This window comes from Streptopelia decaocto (genome assembly GCF_964273445.1).
Source record: "Streptopelia decaocto genome assembly, contig: HAP1_SCAFFOLD_2178, whole genome shotgun sequence".
Lineage (NCBI taxonomy): Eukaryota > Metazoa > Chordata > Aves > Columbiformes > Columbidae > Streptopelia > Streptopelia decaocto.
The window spans coordinates 1-20,169 of NW_028114994.1; the positions used below are offsets into that span (position 1 = coordinate 1).

The 20,169-nt window shown below is 63.3% G+C and overlaps 1 protein-coding gene across 1 annotated transcript; it reads left to right on the forward strand.

Moving 5' to 3' along the window:
• Nucleotides 1-3,702: 3,702 nt before the first annotated feature.
• Nucleotides 3,703-19,740, forward strand: LOC309452278 (arf-GAP with coiled-coil, ANK repeat and PH domain-containing protein 1-like; the record flags this gene model as incomplete). Its single annotated transcript, XM_082076935.1, has 13 exons — nt 3,703-3,760; nt 7,031-7,138; nt 8,153-8,206; nt 9,000-9,058; nt 10,300-10,483; nt 11,484-11,528; nt 11,636-11,731; nt 12,488-12,562; nt 14,085-14,197; nt 14,791-14,842; nt 15,678-15,778; nt 18,054-18,159; nt 19,559-19,740. Coding segments are annotated over 13 exons (1,233 nt in total), but the record flags the coding sequence as incomplete, so codon positions are not given.
• Between the last annotated feature and the right edge of the window lie 429 nt (nt 19,741-20,169).

The following is a 20,169-nucleotide window of genomic DNA, read 5'->3' on the forward strand; positions in this document are numbered from 1 at the left end:
GGGGGAGGGGCAGGAAACCGCGCGGGGGGGGGGGGAGGGGGGAGGGGATGGAGAGCGGGGGAGGGGCGGGGGGGGCCCTTGCACACGCGTGTGATTGGGGGGGGGGTTGCACGGGGGGGGTTTGTACGGGGGGGGTTTGCACGAGGGGGTTTTGCACATGTGAGCTGGTTCTTGCACGTGGGTTTTGCACGAGGGGGGGTTTGCACGAGGGGTTTTGCACGAGGGGGCCCTTGCACGAGCGTTCAGCTCTTGCACGAGGGGGGGGTCTTGCACACGCATTTGGCTTTTGCACGGGGGGCTCTTGCACAGTCATTTGGCTCTTGCACGAGGGGTTTTGCACGAGGGGGTTTTGCACGGGGGGGGCTGGACTTGTATTAGGGGGCCCTTGCACAAGTGTTTGGCTCTTGCACGAGGGGGGTGTCTTGCACACGCATTTGGCTTTTGCACGGGGGGCTCTTGCACAATCATTTGGCTCTTGCACGAGGGCCCGTTTTGCACGAGGGGGTTTTGCACGGGGGGGGGCTGGACTTGCATTGGGGGGCTCTTGCACAAGTGTTTGGGTCTTGCACGAGGGGGGGCTCTTGCACAAGCATTTGGCTTTTGCACGGGGGGCTCTTGCACAATCATTTGGCTCTTGCACAAGTGGGTTTGCACAAGGGGGTTTGCACGAGGGGTTTTGCACGGGGGGGCTGGACTTGCATTGGGGGGCTCTTGCACAAGCGTGTGGCTCTTGCACGAGGGGGGGCTCTTGCACACGCATTTGGCTTTTGCACGGGGGGGCTCTTGCACAATCATTTGGCTCTTGCACGAGGGGGTTTTGCACGAGGGGGTCAGGGCTTGCACGAGGGGGCCCTTGCACGAGCGTTCAGCTCTTGCACGAGGGGGGGTCTTGCACACGCATTTGGCTTTTGCACGGGGGGGGCTCTTGCACAGTCATTTGGCTCTTGCACAATCATTTGGCTCTTGCACGAGGGGGTTTTGCACAAGGGGGTTTGCACGAGGGGGGCTGGGCTTGTATTAGGGGGCCCTTGCACGAGCGTTCAGCTCTTGCACGAGGGGGGGGTCTTGCACACGCATTTGGCTTTTGCACGGGGGGCTCTTGCACAATCATTTGGCTCTTGCACGAGTGGGTTTGCACGAGGGGGTTTGCACGAGGGGGTTTTGCACGGGGGGGGCTGGGCTTGCATTGGGGGGCTCTTGCACGAGCGTTCAGCTCTTGCACGAGGGGGGGTCTTGCACACGCATTTGGCTTTTGCACGGGGGGGCTCTTGCACAATCATTTGGCTCTTGCACGAGGGGGTTTTGCACGAGGGTTTTGCACGAGGGTTTTGCACGGGGGGGTCAGGGCTTGCACAAGGGGGCCCTTGCACGAGCGTTCAGCTCTTGCACGAGGGGGGGGTCTTGCACACGCATTTGGCTTTTGCACGGGGGGGCTCTTGCACAATCATTTGGCTCTTGCACGAGGGGGTTTTGCACAAGGGGGTTTTGCACGAGGGGGTTTGCACGGGGGGGCTGGGCTTGCATTGGGGGGCTCTTGCACAAGCGTGTGGCTCTTGCACGAGGGGGGGTCTTGCACACGCATTTGGCTTTTGCACGGGGGGGCTCTTGCACAAGTGTTTGGCTCTTGCACGAGGGGGTTTTGCACGAGGGGATTTGCACGAGGGGGGCTGGGCTTGCATTGGGGGGCTCTTGCACAATCATTTGGCTCTTGCACGAGGGGGTTTTGCACGAGGGGTTTTACACAGGGGGGGCTGGACTTGCATTAGGGGGGCTCTTGCACAAGTGTTTGGGTCTTGCACGAGGGGGGGCTCTTGCACAATCATTTGGCTCTTGCACGAGGGGGTTTTGCACGAGGGGGTTTTGCATGAGGGTTTTGCACGGGGGGGTCAGGGCTTGCACAAGGGGGCCCTTGCACGAGCGTTCAGCTCTTGCACGGGGGGGGGGGGTCTTGCACACGCATTTGGCTTTTGCACGGGGGGGCTCTTGCACAATCATTTGGCTCTTGCACGAGGGGTTTTGCACGAGGGGGTTTGCACGAGGGGTTTTGCACGGGGGGGGCTGGGCTTGTATTAGGGGGCACTTGCACAAGCGTGTGGCTCTTGCACGAGGGGGGGTCTTGCACACGCATTTGGCTTTTGCACGGGGTGGCTCTTGCACAATCATTTGGCTCTTGCACAAGTGGGTTTGCACAAGGGGGCTTGCACGAGGGGTTTTGCACGGGGGGGCTGGACTTGCATTGGGGGGCTCTTGCACAAGCGTGTGGCTCTTGCACGAGGGGGGGGTCTTGCACAATCATTTGGCTCTTGCACGAGGGGTTTTGCACGAGGGTTTTGCACGAGGGGGTCAGGCTTGCACAAGGGGGCCCTTGCACGAGCGTTCAGCTCTTGCACAAGGGGGGGTCTTGCACACGCATTTGGCTTTTGCACGGGGGGGCTCTTGCACAAGGAGATGGCTCTTGCACGAGGGGTTTTGCACGAGGGGGTTTTGCACGAGGGGTCAGGGCTTGCACAAGGGTGCCCTTGCACAAGTGTTTGGCTCTTGCACGAGGGGGGGCTCTTGCACAATCATGTGGCTCTTGCACGAGGGCCCGTTTTGCACGAGGGGGCGGAGCTTGCACCAGGGGTCCCTTGCACGAGAAGGGGGGCGGGTTTCCCGCCATTCCGGGCCGCCCCACCCCCCCACCCCATGACGTCACCGCGGTGACGGCGCCACCGAAACGCCACCGCGGGGCCCCAAAAACCCGGAAATCACCCCAAAAACCGCTCCAAATCACCCCAAAAACTGCCCCAAATCGCCCCAAAAACTCCTCAAATCACCCCAAAATTCCCAAATCACCCCAAAATTGCCCAAATCGCCCCCAAAACTGCCCCAAATCACCCCAAAACTGCCCAAATCGCCCCAAAAACTCCTGAAATCACCCCAAAAACTCCCCAAATCACCCCAAAAACTGCCCCAAATCACCCAAAAACTGCCCCAAATCACCCCAAAACTCCCCAAATCACCCCAAAAACTCCCCAAATCACCCCAAAATTGCCCAAATCGCCCCAAAAACTGCCCCAAATCACCCCCAAAACTGCCCCGAATCACCCCAAACTGCCCCAAATGCCCAAAAAACTCTGAAATCACCCCAAAACTGCCCAAATCACCCCAAAAATGCCCCAAATCACCCCAAAACTGCCCAGAATCACCCCAAAAATGCCCCAAATCACCCAAAATCCTCCTCAAATCACCCCAAAAACTCCCCAAATCGCCCCAAAAACTCCTGAAATCACCCCAAAAACTGCCCCAAATCACCCCAAAAATGCCCCAAATCGCCCCAAAACTGCCCCAAATCACCCCAAAAATCCTCCTGAAATCAAACCCCCTTGTGAACCCCCAAACCGCCTTGTGACCCCAAAACCCCCATGAGCCCCCAAAACCCCCATGACACCCCCAAACCCCCCCAGTGAACCCCAACCCCCCCCATAACCCCCATGACCCCCCAAAACCCCCTTGTGAACCCCAAAATCCCCATGACCCCCCCAAACCTCCCCGCTGAACCCCAAACCCGCCCTGTACCCCCATGACCCCCCAAACCCCCTTGTGAACCCCAAACCCCTTGTGAACCCCAAAACCCCACCCATGACCCCCCAAAACCCCCCATGACCCCCCCAAAACCCCCCCGTGACCCCCCAAAACCCCCTGAACCCCCAAACCCCCCAGGGCGGCTGTTGAAGAGGCCGAGGCCGATGTGGCCGAACTGGAGACGCAGCTGGAGAAGGTGGGGGGGGGACCCCAAAATTGGGGGGACCCCAGGATGTGGGAGGGACCCAGGCATCCGGGAGGGGACCCCAAAATCGGGGGGGACCCCAGAATATGAGAGGGGACCCCAAAATCGAGGGGGACCCCAGAATATGGGGGGGACCCCAAAATCTGGGAGGGACCCAGGCGTCCGGGAAGGGACCCCAAATTCGGGGGGGACCCCAGAATATGGGGGGGACCCCAGAATCTGGGAGGGACCAAGGCGTCCGGGAAGGGACCCCAAAATTGGGGAGGGACCCCAAAATCTGGGGGGGACCCCAAAATTGAGAGGGGGACCCAGGCGTCCGGGAAGGGACCCCAAAATCGGGGAGGGACCCCAAAATCTGGGGGGGACCCAGGCATCCGGAAGGGGACCCAGGCGTCCGGGAAGGGACCCCAAATTGCGGGGGGGACCCAGGCGTGCGGGAAGGGACCCCAAAATCGGGGGGGGGACCCCAGAATATGGGGGGGACCCCAAAATCTGGGAGGGACCCAGGCGTCCGGGAAGGGACCCCAAAATCAGGGAGGGACCCCGAAATCTGGGGGGGACCCGAAAATTGAGAGGGGGACCCAGGCGTCTGGGAAGGGACCCCAAAATCGGGGGGGACCCCAGAATATGGGGGGACTCCAAAATCTGGGAGGGACCCAGGCGTCCGGGAGGGACCCAGGCGTCCGGGAAGGGACCCCAAAATTGAGGGGGGGACCAATTGAGGGGGGGACCCAGGCATCCGGGAAGGGACCCCAAAATCGGGGGGGGACCCCAAAATCTGGGAGGGACCCAGGCGTCCGGGAGGGACCCAGGCATCTGGGAAGGGACCCCAAAATCGGGGGGGGACCCAAAATCTGGGGGGGACCCCAAAATTGAGAGGGGGACCCAGGTGTCCGGGAAGGGACCCCAAAATCGGGGGGGGACCCCAAAATCTGGGAGGGACCCAGGCATCCGGGAAGGGACCCCAAAATCGGGGGGGACCCCAAAATCTGGGGGGGACCCAGGCATCCGGGAGGGGACCCAGGCGTGCGGGAAGGGACCCCAAAATCGAGGAGGGACCCCAAAATCTGGGGGGACCCCAAAATTGAGAGGGGGACCCAGGTGTCCGGGAAGAGACCCCAAAATTGGGGAGGGACCCAAAAATTGAGAGGGGGACCCAGGCATCCGGGAAGGGACGCCAAAATTGCGGGGGGGACCCAGGCGTCCGGGAAGGGACCCCAAAATCGGGGGGGGACCCCAGAATATGGGGGGGACCCCAAAATCTGGGAGGGACCCAGGCGTCCGGGAGGGACCCAGGCGTCCGGGAAGGGACCCCAAAATCGGGGGGGGACCCCAAAATCTGGGAGGGACCCAGGCGTCCGGGAGGGACCCAGGCATCTGGGCAGGGACAAATCGGGGGGGGACCCCAGAATATGGGGGGGACCCCAAAATCTGGGAGGGACCCAGGCGTCCGGGAAGGGACCCCAAAATTGCGGGGGGGACCCAGGCGTCTGGGAGGGGACCCCAAAATCGGGGGGGACCCCAGAATATGGGAGGGACCCCAAAATCTGGGAGGGACCCAGGCGTCCGGGAGGGACCCAGGCGTCCGGGAAGGGACCCCAAAATCGGGGAGAGACCCCAAAATCTGGGGGGGACCCCAAAATTGAGAGGGGGACCCAGGTGTCCGGGAAGGGACCCCAAAATCGGGGAGGGACCCCAAAATTGAGAGGGGGACCCAGGTGTCCGGGAAGGGACCCCAAAATCGGGGAGGGACCCCAAAATCTGGGGGGACCCAGGCATCCGGGAGGGGACCCCAAAATTGCGGGGGGGACCCAGGCGTGCGGGAAGGGACCCCAAAATTGAGGGGCGACCAAGGAGGATCAGTGGGATCCAGGGGGGATCTGGGGGTGGTTGTTGTGATCTGGGGGGATCTGAGGGATCTGGGGGGATCTGGGGGTGATTGTTGGGATCTGGGGGAGTTCAGTGGGATCCGGGGGGATCGATTGTTCGGATCGGGGGGGGGGATCAGTGGGATCCGGAGGGATGGGGGGATCAGTGGCATCCAGGGGATCTGGGGGTGGTTATTGGGATCTGGGGGGATCTGAGGGATCCGGGGGGGGGGATCTGGGGGTGGTTGTTGGGATCTGGGGGGATCCAGGAGGATCGGGGTTGGTTGTTGGGATCTGGAGGGATCTGAGGGATCCGGGGGGATCTGGGGGTGGTTATTGTGATCTGGAGGGATCGGAGGGATCCGGAGGGATCCAGGGGTGATCAATGGGATCCGGGGGGATCTGGGGGTGGTTGTTGGGATCTGGGGGGGATCAGTGGGATCCAGGGGTGGTTGTTGGGATCCGGGGGGATCCGGGGGTATCTGGGGGTGGTTGTTGGGATCTGGAGGGATCTGAGGGTTCAGTGGGATCCGGAGGGATCTGGGGGGGATCAGTGGTATCTGGGGGGATCTGGGGGTGGTTGTTGGGATCGGGGGGGGTCAGTGGGATCCGGGGGGATCTGGGAGGATCTGGGGGTGATTGTTGAGATCTGGGGGGAACAGTGGGATCTGGGGGGATCCCAGGGTGATCAATGGGATCCAGCCGGGGGGATCTGGGGGTGTTCGTTGGGATCCGGGGGGATCTGGGGGGGATCTGAGGGATCCGGGGGGATCTGGGGGTGGTTGTTGGGATCTGGAGGGATCTGAGGGTTCAGTGGGATCCGGAGGGATCTGGGGGGATCAGTGGTATCTGGGGGGATCTGGGGGTAATTGTTGGGATCGGGGGGGGTCAGTGGGATCCGGGGGGATCTGGGAGGATCTGGGGGTGTTCGTTGGGATCTGGGGGGATCTGAGGGTGATTGTTGAGATCTGGGGTGATCAGTGGGATCTGGGGGGATCCCGGGGTGATCAATGGGATCCAGCTGGGGGGATCAGGGGGTGTTCGTTGGGATCCGGGGGGATCTGGGGGGATCTGAGGGATCCGCGGGGATCTGGGGGTGGTTGTTGGGATCTGGGGGGGATCAGTGGGATCCGGGGGGATCCCGGGGTGATCAATGGGATCGGGGGGATCGGGGGGGATCGGGGGGGTGGTTGTTGGGATCTGGGGGGGATCAGTGGGATCCGGGGGGATCCCGGGGTGATCAATGGGATCTGGGGGGATCGGGGCTGTTCATTGGGATCCAGGGGGATCTGAGGGATCCAGGGGGATTTGGGGGTGATTGTTGGGATCTGGGGGGATCTGAGGGATCCAGGGGGACCCGTCGGGACCCAGCGGCCCCTCGGTCCCCCCCCAGGTGCTGAAATTGGGCTCGGCCGTGGTGGCCGCGGGGCAGCAGCTGGTCGGGAGCAGCCGGGCGCTGGTGCGGGGGCTGCGGGGGCTGCGGGGCGACCCCCCGCTGCGGGTGAGCACCCCAAACATGGGGGGGGCACCCCCAAAGTGGGGGGGGGCACCCCGGAATGGGGGGGGGTGAGCACCCCGAGATGGGGGGGGAGCCCTGAAATGGGGGGGTGGGTGCCCCCAAAATGGGGAGACAATGGCGGGGTGGGCACCCCAAAATGGGGGGGACGGGGGCATGATGGGGGGGGTGAGCACCCCGAAAATGGGGGGGACACCCCAAAAATGGGGGGGCACCCTGAAATGGGGGGGCACCCCGAGATGGGGGGGGCACCCCAAAAATGGGGGGTGGGCACCCCAAAAATGGGGGGGGGGCACCCCGGAAAGGGGGGGCACCCCAAAAATGGGGGGGGATGGGCACCCCGAGATGGGGGGGGATGGGGACCCCCCCACTGTGGGTGAGCACCCAAAAATGGGGGGGAACCCCGAAAATGGGGGGGCACCCCAAAAATGGGGAGGGCACCCCAAAAATGGGGGGCGGGCACCCCGAAATTGGGGGACACCCCGGAATGGGGGGGGCACCCCAAAAATGGAGGGGGGGCACCCCGAAATGGGGGGGTGAGCACCCCGAGATTGGGGGGGGATGGGGGCCCCCTGGTGCGGGTGAGCACCCCCAAAATGGGGTGGATGGGCACCCCGAAATGGGGGGATGGGCACCCCCAAAATGGGGAAACAATGGGGGGCTGAGCACCCCAAAATGGGGGGGGATGGGGACCCCCCACTGCGGGTGAGCACCCCGGAAATGGGGGGGGCACCCCCAAAGTGGGGGGGGCATCCCCAAAATGGGGGATGGGCACCCCGAAATGGGAGGGGGAATGGGGCACAATGGGGGGTCAGCACCCCCAAAATGGGGGGAATGGGACCCAATGGGAGGTGAGCACCCCAAAAATGAGTGGGGGAGGTCTGGGGGTGCAATGGGGAACGGGATGGGGGTCCTGCCCCCCCGCCTTGCCCCCCCTTGACCCCTCTGACCCCCCCCTTGACCCCTCTGACCCCCCCTTGACCCCCCAATTTCCCCCAGGAGGCGCTGGACAAACTCTGCGAGTCCCTGGAGCAGATGATTGACAGCCACGAGGTGCTCAGGCCACGCCCCCTCCGCGGCAAGCCACGCCCCTCTCCCCTTAGCCCACGCCCCTTGGCTGCCAAGCCCCGTTCCCCAGGCTGGCCACGCCCCTTTGCCCTGATTGGCCGTGCCTCCCCTGGGCTGGTCACGCCCCCTCTGCTGTCTGGCCACGCCCACAGGGGCTCAATGATGGACACACAGCCCCCCGGGTCCCCAACTCCCCTGTCCCTGCAATGTCCCCCTGTCCCCATGTCCCCATGTCCCCATGTCCCCCTGTCCCCATGTCCCCATGTCCCCAAGCTGTCCCCATGTCCCCCTGTCCCCAAGCTGTCCCCATATCCCCATGTCCCCCTGTCCCCATGTCCCCCTGTCCCCATGTCCCCCTGTCCCCCTGTCCCCATATCCCCATGTCCCCGTGTCCCCATATCCCCATGTCCCCCTGTCCCCATGTCCCCATGTCCCCCTGTCCCCATGTCCCCATGTCCCCCTGTCCCCATATCCCCCTGTCCCCCTGTCCCCATGTCCCCCTGTCCCCATGTCCCCCTGTCCCCATATCCCCCTGTCCCCCTGTCCCCAAGCTGTCCCCATGTCCCCCTGTCCCCATATCCCCCTGTCCCCCTGTCCCCAAGCTGTCCCCATGTCCCCCTGTCCCCATGTCCCCATGTCCCCATGTCCCCCTGTCCCCATATCCCCCTGTCCCCCTGTCCCCATATCCCCCTGTCCCCATGTCCCTGTCCCCATGTCCCCCTGTCCCCCTGATGTCCCCCTGTCCCCTGATGTCCCCAAGCCGTCCCCATGTCCCCAGGAGCTCCAGGACACCACTCAGGTCTCTCTGCAGCGTCACCTCCACACGCTGCTCAAGGAGTGAGTTGGGGGGGGTCCCATGGGTGCTGGGGGTCCCATGGGTGCTGGGGGGTTCCTATGGGTGCTGGGGGTCCCATGGGTGCTGGGCGTTCCTATGGGTGCTGGGGGGCTCCCATGGGTGTTGGGGGGCGGTCCTATGGGTGCTGGGGGTTCCTATGGGTGCTGGGGGGTCCCATGGGGGGGGGGGGGTCTCATGGGTGGGGGGCTCCTAGAGGTGCCTTTGGGGCTCCTATGGGTGCTGGGGGTCCCATGGGTGCTGGGGGGTCCCGTGGGTACTGAGGGTTCCTATGGGTGCTGGAGGATTCCTATGGGTGCTGGGAGCCCCATGGGTGCTGGGGGTTCCTATGGGTGCTGGGGGTCCCATGGGTGCTGGGGGTCCCATGGGTGCTGGGGGTTCCTATGGGTGCTGGGGGTCCCATGGGTGCTGGGGGTCCCATGGGTGCTGGGGGTTCCTATGGGTGCTGGGGGTCCCATGGGTGCTGGGGGGTTCTATTGTGTGCGGGGGGTCCCATGGGTGCTGGGGGGTCCCTATGGGTGCTGGGGGTTCCTATGGGTGCTGGGGGGTCCCATGGGTGCTGGGGGGTTCTATTGTGTGCGGGGGGTCCCATGGGTGGGGGGGGTCCCATGGGTGCTGGGGGGTCCCTATGGGTGCTGGGGACTTCCTATGAGTTCTGGGGGTCCCATGGGTGGGGGGCTCCTAGAGGTGCCTTTGGGACTCCCATGGGTGCTGGGGGGTTCTAATGGGTTCTGGGGATTCCTATGGGTTCTGGGGGGTCCCATGGGTGCTGGGGGGTCCCTATGGATGCTGGGGGTCTCATGGGTGCTGGGGGGTTCTAATGGGTGCTGGGGATTCCTATGGGTGCTGGGGGGTCCCATGGGTGCTGGGTGGTCCCATGGATGCTGGGGGTCCCATGGGTGCTGGGGGTTCCTATGGGTGCTGGGGGGTCCCTATGGGTGCTGGGGACTTCCTATGAGTTCTGAGGGTCCCATGGGTGGGGGGCTCCTAGAGGTGCCTTTGGGGCTCCTATGGGTACTGGGGGGTTCCTATGGGTGCTGGGGGGCCCCATGGGTGATGGGGGGTCCCTATGGGTGCTGGGGGTCCCTATGGGTTCTGGGGGTCCCATGGGTGGGGGGCTCCTAGAGGTGCCTTTGGGGCTCCCATGGGTGCTGGGGGGTCCCATGGGTGCTGGGGGGTCAGGGTAGGGGGGGGTCAGGGTGGGGGTGACCCCGTTGCCCCCCAGGCAGGTGCGGGGGCTGCGGGGCTCCCAGCGCGGTTGGGCTCGGGCCGCCGAGGCGCTAGGGGGCGCTGTGCTGCACCACGCCGAGGTGCCGCGGCGCCGCCCCCAGGAGGCGCGCGAAGCCGCCGCCGCCGTGGGCGTGGCCAGGGGCGTGGCCAGAGCCCGGGGCCTGGACTACGTGCTGCAGGTGGGCGGGGTTTCGAGGGGGCGGGGCTTTGTGTTTAGGGCGCTGGGCTGGGAGAATGAATAGGGGTTGAATGGGGCTGGAGGGGGCGTGGCCAGAGCCCGGGGGTTGGACCACGTGCTGCAGGTGGGCGGGGCTTCGTGGGGGCGGGGCTTTGTGTTTCAGGGGGGCATTGTTTGGGGCACTGTGTTGGGGGAATGAATAGGGGTTGAATGGGGCTGGAGGGGGCGTAGCCTACTTGGGGGTGTGGCCAGAGCCCGGGGGTTGGACGACGTGCTGCAGGTGGGCGGGGCTTCCAGGGGGCGGGGCTTTGGTTGGGGTTGGGTGCATAATGAATGGAGGTTGAATGGGGATGAAGGGGGCGTGGCTTCGTTGGGGGTGTGGCCAGAGCCCGGGGGTTGGACCACGTGCTGCAGGTGGGCGGGGCTTCGTGGGGGGCGGGGCTTTGTTGCAGGGGTCATTGTTTGGGTCAATGGGCTGGGAGAATGAATAGGGGTTGGATGGGGATGGAGGGGGCGTGGCTTCGTTGGGGGCGTGGCCAGAGCCCGGGGGTTGGACTATGTGCTGCAGGTGGGCGGGGCTTCGAGGGGGCGGGGCTTGGCTTGGGTGTATAATGAATGGGGATTGAATGGGGCTGGAGGGGGCGTGGTCAGAGCCTGGGGAATGGACTGTGCTGCAGGTGGGCGGGGCTTCGAGGGGGCGGGGCTTTGGTTGGGGTTGGGTGGATAATGATATGGGGGTTGAATGGGGATGAAGGGGGCGTGGCTTCGTTTTGGGGCATGGGCTATGTGGTGCAGGTGGGCGGGGCTCTGAGGGGGCGGGGCTTGAAAGGGGCGTGGCTTATTTCTGGGGTAATAAATAGGCATGAATGGGACTGGAGGGGGCGGGGCTTGGGTGCGGCTTGAAAGGGCGGGGCTTTAGTGGGTGGGGCTTGAGGGGCGGGGCTTGAGGGGCGGGGCTTGAAGGGGGCGTGGCCACCTCACCCCTCTCCCCCCCCCCCCAGATGCTGATTTTGCAAGACAAGAAAAAAACCGAAATCCTGCAGTTTGTGAGTGGGGGAGGGGCGGGGGGGGAGGGGCCTTTTGGGGGGTCCCTGGGGAGGGGGGATGGGACACTTTGACCCCCCCCACCCGTGTCCCCTCCCCCCGCCACCAGGTTCTGTCCCTGTTGGGGGCTCAGGCCACTTTCTTCAGCCGCGGCCACCAGGGGGCGACCAGCACCCAGGAGTATCGGGGGCAGCTGGGGGCACAGGTGAGGACCCAGGAGTTCGGGAGGGACCCAGGAGTTCGGGGGGACCCAGGAGTTCGGGAGGGACCCAGGAGTTCGGGGGGACCCAGGAGTTTGGGAGGGACCCAGGAGTTCGGGGATGGACCCAGGAGTTCAGGGGGACCCAGGAGTTCTGGGGACCCAGGAGTTCGGGGAGGGACCCAGGAGTTCGGGAGGGACCCAGGAGTTTGGGGGACCCAGGAGTTTGGGAGGGACCCAGGAGTTTGGGAGGGACCCAGGAGTTCGGGGATGGACCCAGGAGTTCAGGGGGACCCAGGAGTTCTGGGGACCCAGGAGTTTGGGAGGGGACCCAGGAGTTCGGGGGGACCCAGGAGTTCGGGGGACCCAGGAGTTCGGGGAGGGACCCAGGAGTTTGTGCGGGGGGACACGAGTTTGGGAGGGACCCAGGAGTTCGGGGGACCCAGGAGTTCGGGAGGGACCCAGGAGTTCTGGGGACCCAGGAGTTCGGGGAGGGACCCAGGAGTTCGGGAGGGACCCAGGAGTTCGGGGGACCCAGGAGTTTGGGAGGGACCCAGGAGTTCTGGGGACCCAGGAGTTCGGGGAGGGACCCAGGAGTTCGGGAGGGACCCAGGAGTTCGGGGGACCCAGGAGTTTGGGAGGGACCCAGGAGTTTGGGAGGGACCCAGGAGTTCAGGGAGGGACCCAGGAGTTCGGGGAGGGACCCAGGAGTTCGGGGAGGGACCCAGGCGTCCAGGGGGACCCAGGCGTCCGGTTCCCCAGTTGGACCAGTTGGTGCTGGAGGGCGCCCGGCGGCAGCGGGAGCTGGAGCAGCGCCACGCCCAGCTCGTGCAGCAGGTGGGCGTGGCCGGGGGGGCGTGGCCTGGAGGGGAGGGGCGTGGCCCACCAGGGGGGCGTGGTCAAAACCCCGGGGGGCGGGGTCAAAATCAGTGGGGTGGGCCTGAGCCCAAAGCCGTGAAGGGGAGTGTAGCGGGGGGGCGTGGCCTGAGCGGGGGGCATGGCTTTGGGGCATGGGGTGTGGGTGGAGACACGTCAAAGGGGCGGGGCTACAGCCAGTGGGAGGGGCTGCAGCCAATGGGCAGCGGGGAGGGGTGGGCTCCCTTTGATTGACAGGTGGAGCTGGATCAGCTTTGATTGACAGGTGGGGAGCGGTCAGCTTTGATTGACAGTTGGCTTGGGGGTCAGCTTTGATTGACAGGTGGAACAGGCTCAGTTTTGATTGACAGGTGGGGGGAGTCACCTTTGATTGACAGTTGCTTCAGGGTCAGCTTTTATTGACAGTTGCTTTGGGGCCAGCTTTGATTGACAGATGGAGCAGGCTCAGTTTTGATTGACAGGTCGGGGGAGTCACCTTTGATTGACAGTTGCTTCAGGGTCAGCTTTGATTGACAGTTGATTTGGGGTCAGCTTTGATTGACAGTTGGTTTGGGTTCAGCTTTGATTGACAGGTGGGGGGAGTCACCCTTGACTGACAGTTGCTTCAGGGTCAGCTTTGATTGACAGTTGGTTTGGGTTCAGCTTTGATTGACAGGTGGAGCAGGCTCAGATTTGATTGACAGTTGGTTTGGGGTCAGCTTTGATTGACAGATGGAGCAGGCTCAGCTTTGATTGACAGGTGTGGCTGGGTCAGATTTGATTGACAGTTGGTTTGGGGTCATCTTTGATTGACAGGTGGAGATGGCTCAGATTTGATTGACAGTTGGTTTGGGTTCAGCTTTGATTGACAGGAGGAGCAGGCTCAGCTTTGATTGACAGGTGGGGGAGTCATCTTTGATTGACAGTTGCTTCAGGGTCAGCTTTGATTGACACTTGGTTTGGGGTCAGCTTTGATTGACAGTTGCTTCAGGGTCAGCTTTGATTGACAGTTGGTTTGGGGTCAACTTTGATTGACAGTTGGTTTGGGTTCAGCTTTGATTGACAGGTGGAGCAGGCTCACCTTTGATTGACAGTTGCTTCAGGGTCAGCTCTGATTGACAGTTGGTTTGGGTTCAGCTTTGATTGACAGTTGCTTTGGGGTCAGCTTTGATTGACAGGTGGAGCAGGCTCAGCTTTGATTGACAGGTGGGGGGGAGTCATCTTTGATTGACAGTTGGTTTGGGGTCAGCTTTGATTGACAGTTGTACCAGGGCCAGCTTTGATTGACAGCCCTGGGCTGGCCTTTGATTGACAGCTCGGGCAGGGGCAGCTTTGATTGACAGCTGGGGTGGGCGGACCCTGGGCAGCCGCTTCCTTAGCCCAACGAGTGGGCGGAGCTTGGAGGAGTGGGCGGGGCTTTGAGTGGCGGGAGCTGCCCGCGGAGGGGTGGGCGTGGCTTGGAGGGGGGTGGGCGTGGCCAAAGCTGACCGGCGGGGTCCCCCAGGACCTATCAGAGGAGACGGTGGGCGGGGCCGCAGAGGAGGCGGGGCCTGAGGCTCCGCCCATCGAGGGCTACCTGTACAAACGGGGCAGCAACGCCTTCCGCACCTGGAGCCGGTACCCCCAAAATCACCCCCCGCCCCCCCAAAATCACCCCCCCACCGCCAATCCCACCCCCCCAAAATAACCCCCCACCCCAATGGAACCCCCTGCACCCCAAAAATGGACCCGCCCCCCCCAAATAACCCCCTGTACCCCAAAATAACCCCCTGTACCCCCAAACCCACCCCCCACATTAACCCCCTGCACCCCAAAAATGGACCCCCCCATATTAACCCCCTGTACCCCCAAACCCAGCCCCTACCCCCCAAATTAACCCCCTGCACCCCAAAAATGGACCCCCCCATATTAACCCCTTAGCCCCAAACCCACCCCCACATTAACCCCCTGCACCCCAAAAATGGACCCCCCCATATTAACCCCCTGTACCCCCAACCCCACCCCCCACCCCCCATATTAACCCCCTGCACCCCAAAAATGCCCCTCCCCCAAAATACCCCCCAGGGACCCCAAATTACCCCCCTGCACCCCAAAATTGGGGTCCCCCCACCCCCCCTTTTTCTGGGTGGGTTTTGGGGTCCCCCCCTTTTCCCTTGGGGGGGTTTTGGGGTCCCCTCTGACCCCCATTTTTGGGGTTCCCCCCCCCCCAGGCGCTGGTTTTCCATCCAGAACAACCAACTGGTTTATGTCAAACGGGCCCAGGTTTGGGGGGACCCCCCTTTTTTTTTGGGGGGGGGGTGGATTTTGGGGGGTCCCCCGGGGTTATTATGGGGTGTCGGGTGCAAATTTGGGGGTGTCATTTTGGGGGGGTCACATTTGGGGGGGGTCAGATTTTGGGGTCCCCCCCTTGGGGTTATTTTGGGGATTCAGGTTTTGGGGTCCCCCGGGGTTTGATTATTGGGGTGTCAGTTTTGGGGGGGTCAGATTTTGGGGTCCCCCCCCTTGGGGTTATTTTGGGGGTTCAGGTTTTGGGGTCCCCTGGTTCTGATTATTGGGGTGTCAGTTTTGGGGGGGGTCAGATTTTGGGGTCCCCCCCTTGGGGTTATTTTGGGGGTTCAGGTTTTGGGGTCCCCCCCGGGTCTGATTATTGGGGTGTCAGTTTTGGGTGGGGGGGTCACATTTGGGGGGGTCAGACTTTGGGGTCCCCCCCCTTGGGGTTATTTTGGGGGTTCAGGTTTTGGGGTCCCTCGGGTTTGATTATTGGGGTGTCAGTTTGGGGGGGGGGTGTCACATTTGGGGGGGGTCATATTTTGGGGTCCCCCAGGGTTATTATGGGCTGTCAGGTTTTGGGGTGCAAATTTGGGGGTGTCATTGGGGGGGGGTCAACTTTTGGGGTGCAAATTTGGGGGTGTCATTGGGGGGGTCACATTTGGGGTGCAAATTTGGGGGTGTCCCTTGGGGACCAAATTGGGAGGACACCTTAAGGGGCTGAATTTGGGGGTTCAGGTTTTGGGGGGTCACATTTGGGGGGGGTCAGTTTATGGGGGGTCAGTTTTGGGGTGTCCCCCCCCCGTCTCATTTTTGGGGTCCCCCCCAGGACCCCCCCAGGGTGCTGATCCCCGATTTGCGTCTCTGCACCGTCCGTCAATGTCCCGACCTGGAGCGGCGCTTCTGCTTCCAGCTCCTGTCCCCCAATAAGTGGGTGTCCCCCAAAAATGGGGGGGTCCCCAAAACCTGGGGGGGGTCCCCGAAACTATGGGGGGGTCCCCAAAATCAGGGGGGGTCCCTAAAACCCTGGGGGAGGCACCAAACCCATTGGGTCCCCAAACAAGTGTCCCAATAGGCGGGGGTGGCCCCAACCAAGGGGGGGGTCCCCAAAAGATTGGGGGGGTCCCCAAAACTGTGGGGGGTCCCCAAAACTGTGGGGGGGTCCCCAAAATCTGGGGGGGTCCCTAAAACCCAGGGGGAGGCACCAAACCCATTGGGTCCCCAAACAAGTGTCCCAATAGGTGAGGGTGTCCCCAACCAAGGGGGGGTCCCCAAAAGTTGGGGGGGTCCCCAAAACTGTGGGGGGTCCCTAAAATATGGGGGGGTCCCTAAAACCCATTGGGTCCCCGAGTGTCCCAATAGGTGGGGGTGGCCCCAACCAAGGGGGGGGGGGGTCCCAAAAGATTGGGGGGGTCCCCAAAACCTGGGGGGGGTCCCCGAAACTATGGGGGGGTCCCCAAAATCTGGGGGGGTCCCTAAAACCCAGGGGGAGGCACCAAACCCATTGGGTCCCCAAACAAGTGTCCCAATAGGTGAGGGTGTCCCCAACCAAGGGGGGGTCCCCAAAAGTTGGGGGGGTCCCTGAAACTGTGGGGGGGTCCCTAAAATATGGGGGGGTCCCTAAAACCCATTGGGTCCCCAACTGAGTGTCCCAATAGGCGGGGGTGGCCCCAACCAAGGGGGGGGTCCCCAAAAGATTGGGGGGGTCCCCAAAACCTGGGGGGGGTCCCCGAAACTGTGGGGGGGTCCCTAAAATCTGGGGGGGTCCCTAAAACCCAGGGGGAGGCACCAAACCCATTGGGTCCCCAAATAAGTGTCCCAATAGGTGGGGGTGTCCCTAACCAAGGGGGGGTCCCCAAAACTTTGGGGGGGTCCCTAAAATTTGGGGGGTCCCTAAATATGGGGGGGTCCCTAAAACCCATTGGGTCCACAAGTGAGTGTCCCCAACAAAGTGGGTGGCCTCAAAAATGGGGGGGATCCCCAAAATCTGGGGGGGGTCCCCGAAACTGTGGGGGGGTCCCCAAAAAGATGGGGGGTCCCTAAAATTTGAGGGGTCCCTAAAATATGGGGGGTCCCTAAAACCCATTAGATCCCCAACTGAGTGTCCCCAACAAAGTGGGTGTCCCCAAAAATGGGGGGGTCCCCAAAACTTATGGGGGGGTCCCCAAAATCTGGGGGGGTCCCCGAAACCTTGCGGGGCTCCCTAAAAGATGGGGGGGTCCCCAAAACCCAAGGGGGGGTCCCTAAACTTGGGGGGAGTCTCTAAAATATGGGGGGGGGTCCCTAAAACCCATTGGGTCCCCAAGTGAGTGTCCCCAAAAAGGGGGGGTCCCCAAAAATGGGGGGATCCCCAAAACCTTGGGGGGGTCCCTAAAACCCAGGGGGAGATCCCCAAATATCCACCCATGTCCCCATATCCCCCTGTCCCCATATCCCCATGTCCCATGTCCCCCTGTCCCCATGTCCCCCTGTCCCCATATCCCCATATCCCCATGTCCCCCTGTCCCCATGTCCCCATGTCCCCATATCCCCGTATCCCCATGTCCCCCTGTCCCCATATCCCCATGTCCCATGTCCCCCTGTCCCCATGTCCCATGTCCCCAATGTCCCCAATGTCCCCATGTCCCCATGTCCCATATCCCCATGTCCCCCTGTCCCCATGTCCCCATGTCCCCATATCCCCATGTCCCCATGTCCTATATCCTCATGTCCCCATGTCCCCATATCCCCATGTCCCCCTGTCCCCATGTCCCATATCCCCATATCCCCATGTCCCCCTGTCCCCATATCCCCATATCCCCATGTCCCTCTGTCCCCATGTCCCCCTGTCCCCATATCCCCTTGTCCCCATGTCCCCATGTCCTATATCCCCCTGTCCCCATATCCCCATGTCCCCATATCCCCAGTTCCCTGTCCCCATGTCCCCATGTCCCCATGTCCCCCTGTCCCCACGTCCCCATTTCCCCCTGTCCCCATGTCCCATGTCCCCAATGTCCCCATGTCCCCCTGTCCCCCGTCCCCATGTCCCCATATCCCCATATCCCCATGTCCCATGTCCCCATGTCCTATATCCCCCTGTCCCCATGTCCCCATGTCCCCATGTCCCATGTCCCCATGTCCCCAATGTCCCCCTGTCCCCATATCCCCATGTCCCATGTCCCCATATCCCCATGTCCCATGTCCCCAATGTCCCCAATGTCCCCAGGTCCTGTGTCCTCCAGGCCGACTCCGCTCCCTCTCAGTCCCGCTGGGTCAGCGCCGTTCAGAGCAGCATCGCCTGCGCCTTCGACCAGGGGCCCCCCCAAAACCAGGTGGGCACCCCAACACCCCCCAGCACCGCCCAACACCCCCTGGGACCCCCCAATACCCCTTGATCCCCCAGGTACCCCCCAAAATCCTCAGGACCCCCCAAAACCCCTGGAACCCCCTGGGACCCCCCAAAACCCCTGGGACCCCCAAACCTGCCTGGACTCCCCAACACCCCCTGAACACCCTGGGACCCCCCAAACCCCCCCCTGGACCCCAAAACCCCCTGAACCCCCGGGACTCCCCAACATCCCCTGGGACCCCCAAAACCCCCCAGAACCCCCCAAAATCCCCTGAACCCCCTGGGACCCCCCAAAACCCCTCAGGACCCCCCAAAACCCCCTGAACACCCTGGGACCCCCCAAAGCCCAGCCTGGACCCCAAAACCCCATGAACCCGCTGGGCCCCCCCAAAACCCCCCAGGACCCCCCAAAACCCCCTGAACCCCCTGGGACCCCCCAACACCCCCTGAAGCCCCTGGGAGCCCCCAAAACCCCCCAGGACCCCCCAAAACCCCTGAACACCCTGGGACCCCCCAAAAGCCCTCAGGACCCCCAAAACCCCTGAACTCCCTGGGACCCCCCAAAACCCCTCTGGATCCCCCAAAACCCACTGAACCCCCAGGGACCCCCCAAAACCATCCCCAGGGTCCTAAAACCCACCCGGAGACCCAAAACCCACCCAGGGGATCCCCAGGGTCCTAAAACCCACCCGGAGACCCCAAAACCCACCCAGGGGATCCCCAGGGTCCTAAAACCCACCCGGAGACCCCAAAACCCACCCAGGGGATCCCCAGGGTCCTAAAACCCACCCCTGAGCATCCCCAGGGTCCAAATGGGGGACTTGGGGCCCCCAAATCTCTAATGGGAGGGGCTGGAACCCCCTTCCCACCCCCCATAGGGACCCCCCCCTGTTCCATGTAGCCCCTCCAGGAGGGCTCTGAATCCCCTGGGACCCCCCAAAACCCCCTGGGATCCCCATAACCCCCCCAAAAAACAGGTGGGCACCCCAAAAACCCCCAGGACGCTCCAAACCCCCCTGGGACCCCCCAAGCCCCCCTGAACCCCCTGGACCCCCCAGGACCCCCCAAAACCCCTTGAACCCCCTGGGACCCCCCAAACCCCCCCCGGACCCCTAAACCCCCTGAACCCCTTGGGACCCCCCAAAACCATCCCCAGGGACCTAAAACCCACCCAGACACCCCAAAACCCACCCAGGGGATCCCAGGGTCCTAAAACCCACCCAGACACCCCAAAACCCACCCAGGGGATCCCCAGGGTCCTAAAACCCACCCCTGAGCATCCCCAGGGTCCAAATGGGGGGACTTGGGGCCCCCAAATCTCTAATGGGAGGGGCTGGAACCCCCTTCCCACCCCCCATAGGGACCCCCCCGGTTCCATGTAGCCCCTCCAGGAGGGCTCGGAGGTTTTGGGGTGCCGGGGGGGTCCCCCCGAGGCCGCGGTGCTGGGGCCGGTGCTGGGGCTGCCGGGGAACGGGAGCTGCTGCGACTGCGGGGACTCGAACCCGCGCTGGGCCAGCGTCAACCTGGGGGTCACCCTGTGCATCCAGTGCTCCGGCATCCACCGGTGAGCGCCGGGGGGGGGGACACCCCAAAAAACCCGCCCTGACACCCCCAAACGCAGCCCCAGGGTCCTAAAACCCACCCCGAGCATCCCCAGGGTCCTAAAACCCACCCTGTGCATCCAGTGCTCCAGCATCCACCGGGGAGCGCCGGGGAAGGGGGAACCCCCAAACCCGCCCTGACACCCCCAAACTCAGCCCCAGGGTCCTAAAACCCACCCCGAGAACACAAAAGCCACCCCGAGCATCCCCAGGGTCCTAAAACCCACCCCGAGCATCCCCAGGGTCCTAAAACCCATGTCCCCCAAAACCCACCCAGGGGATCCCCAGGGTCCTAAAAACCCACCCAGAGACCCCCAAACCCACCCTGAGCATCCCCAGGGTCCTAAAACCCACCCTGAGACCCTGAACCCACCCTGAGACCCCAAACTCAT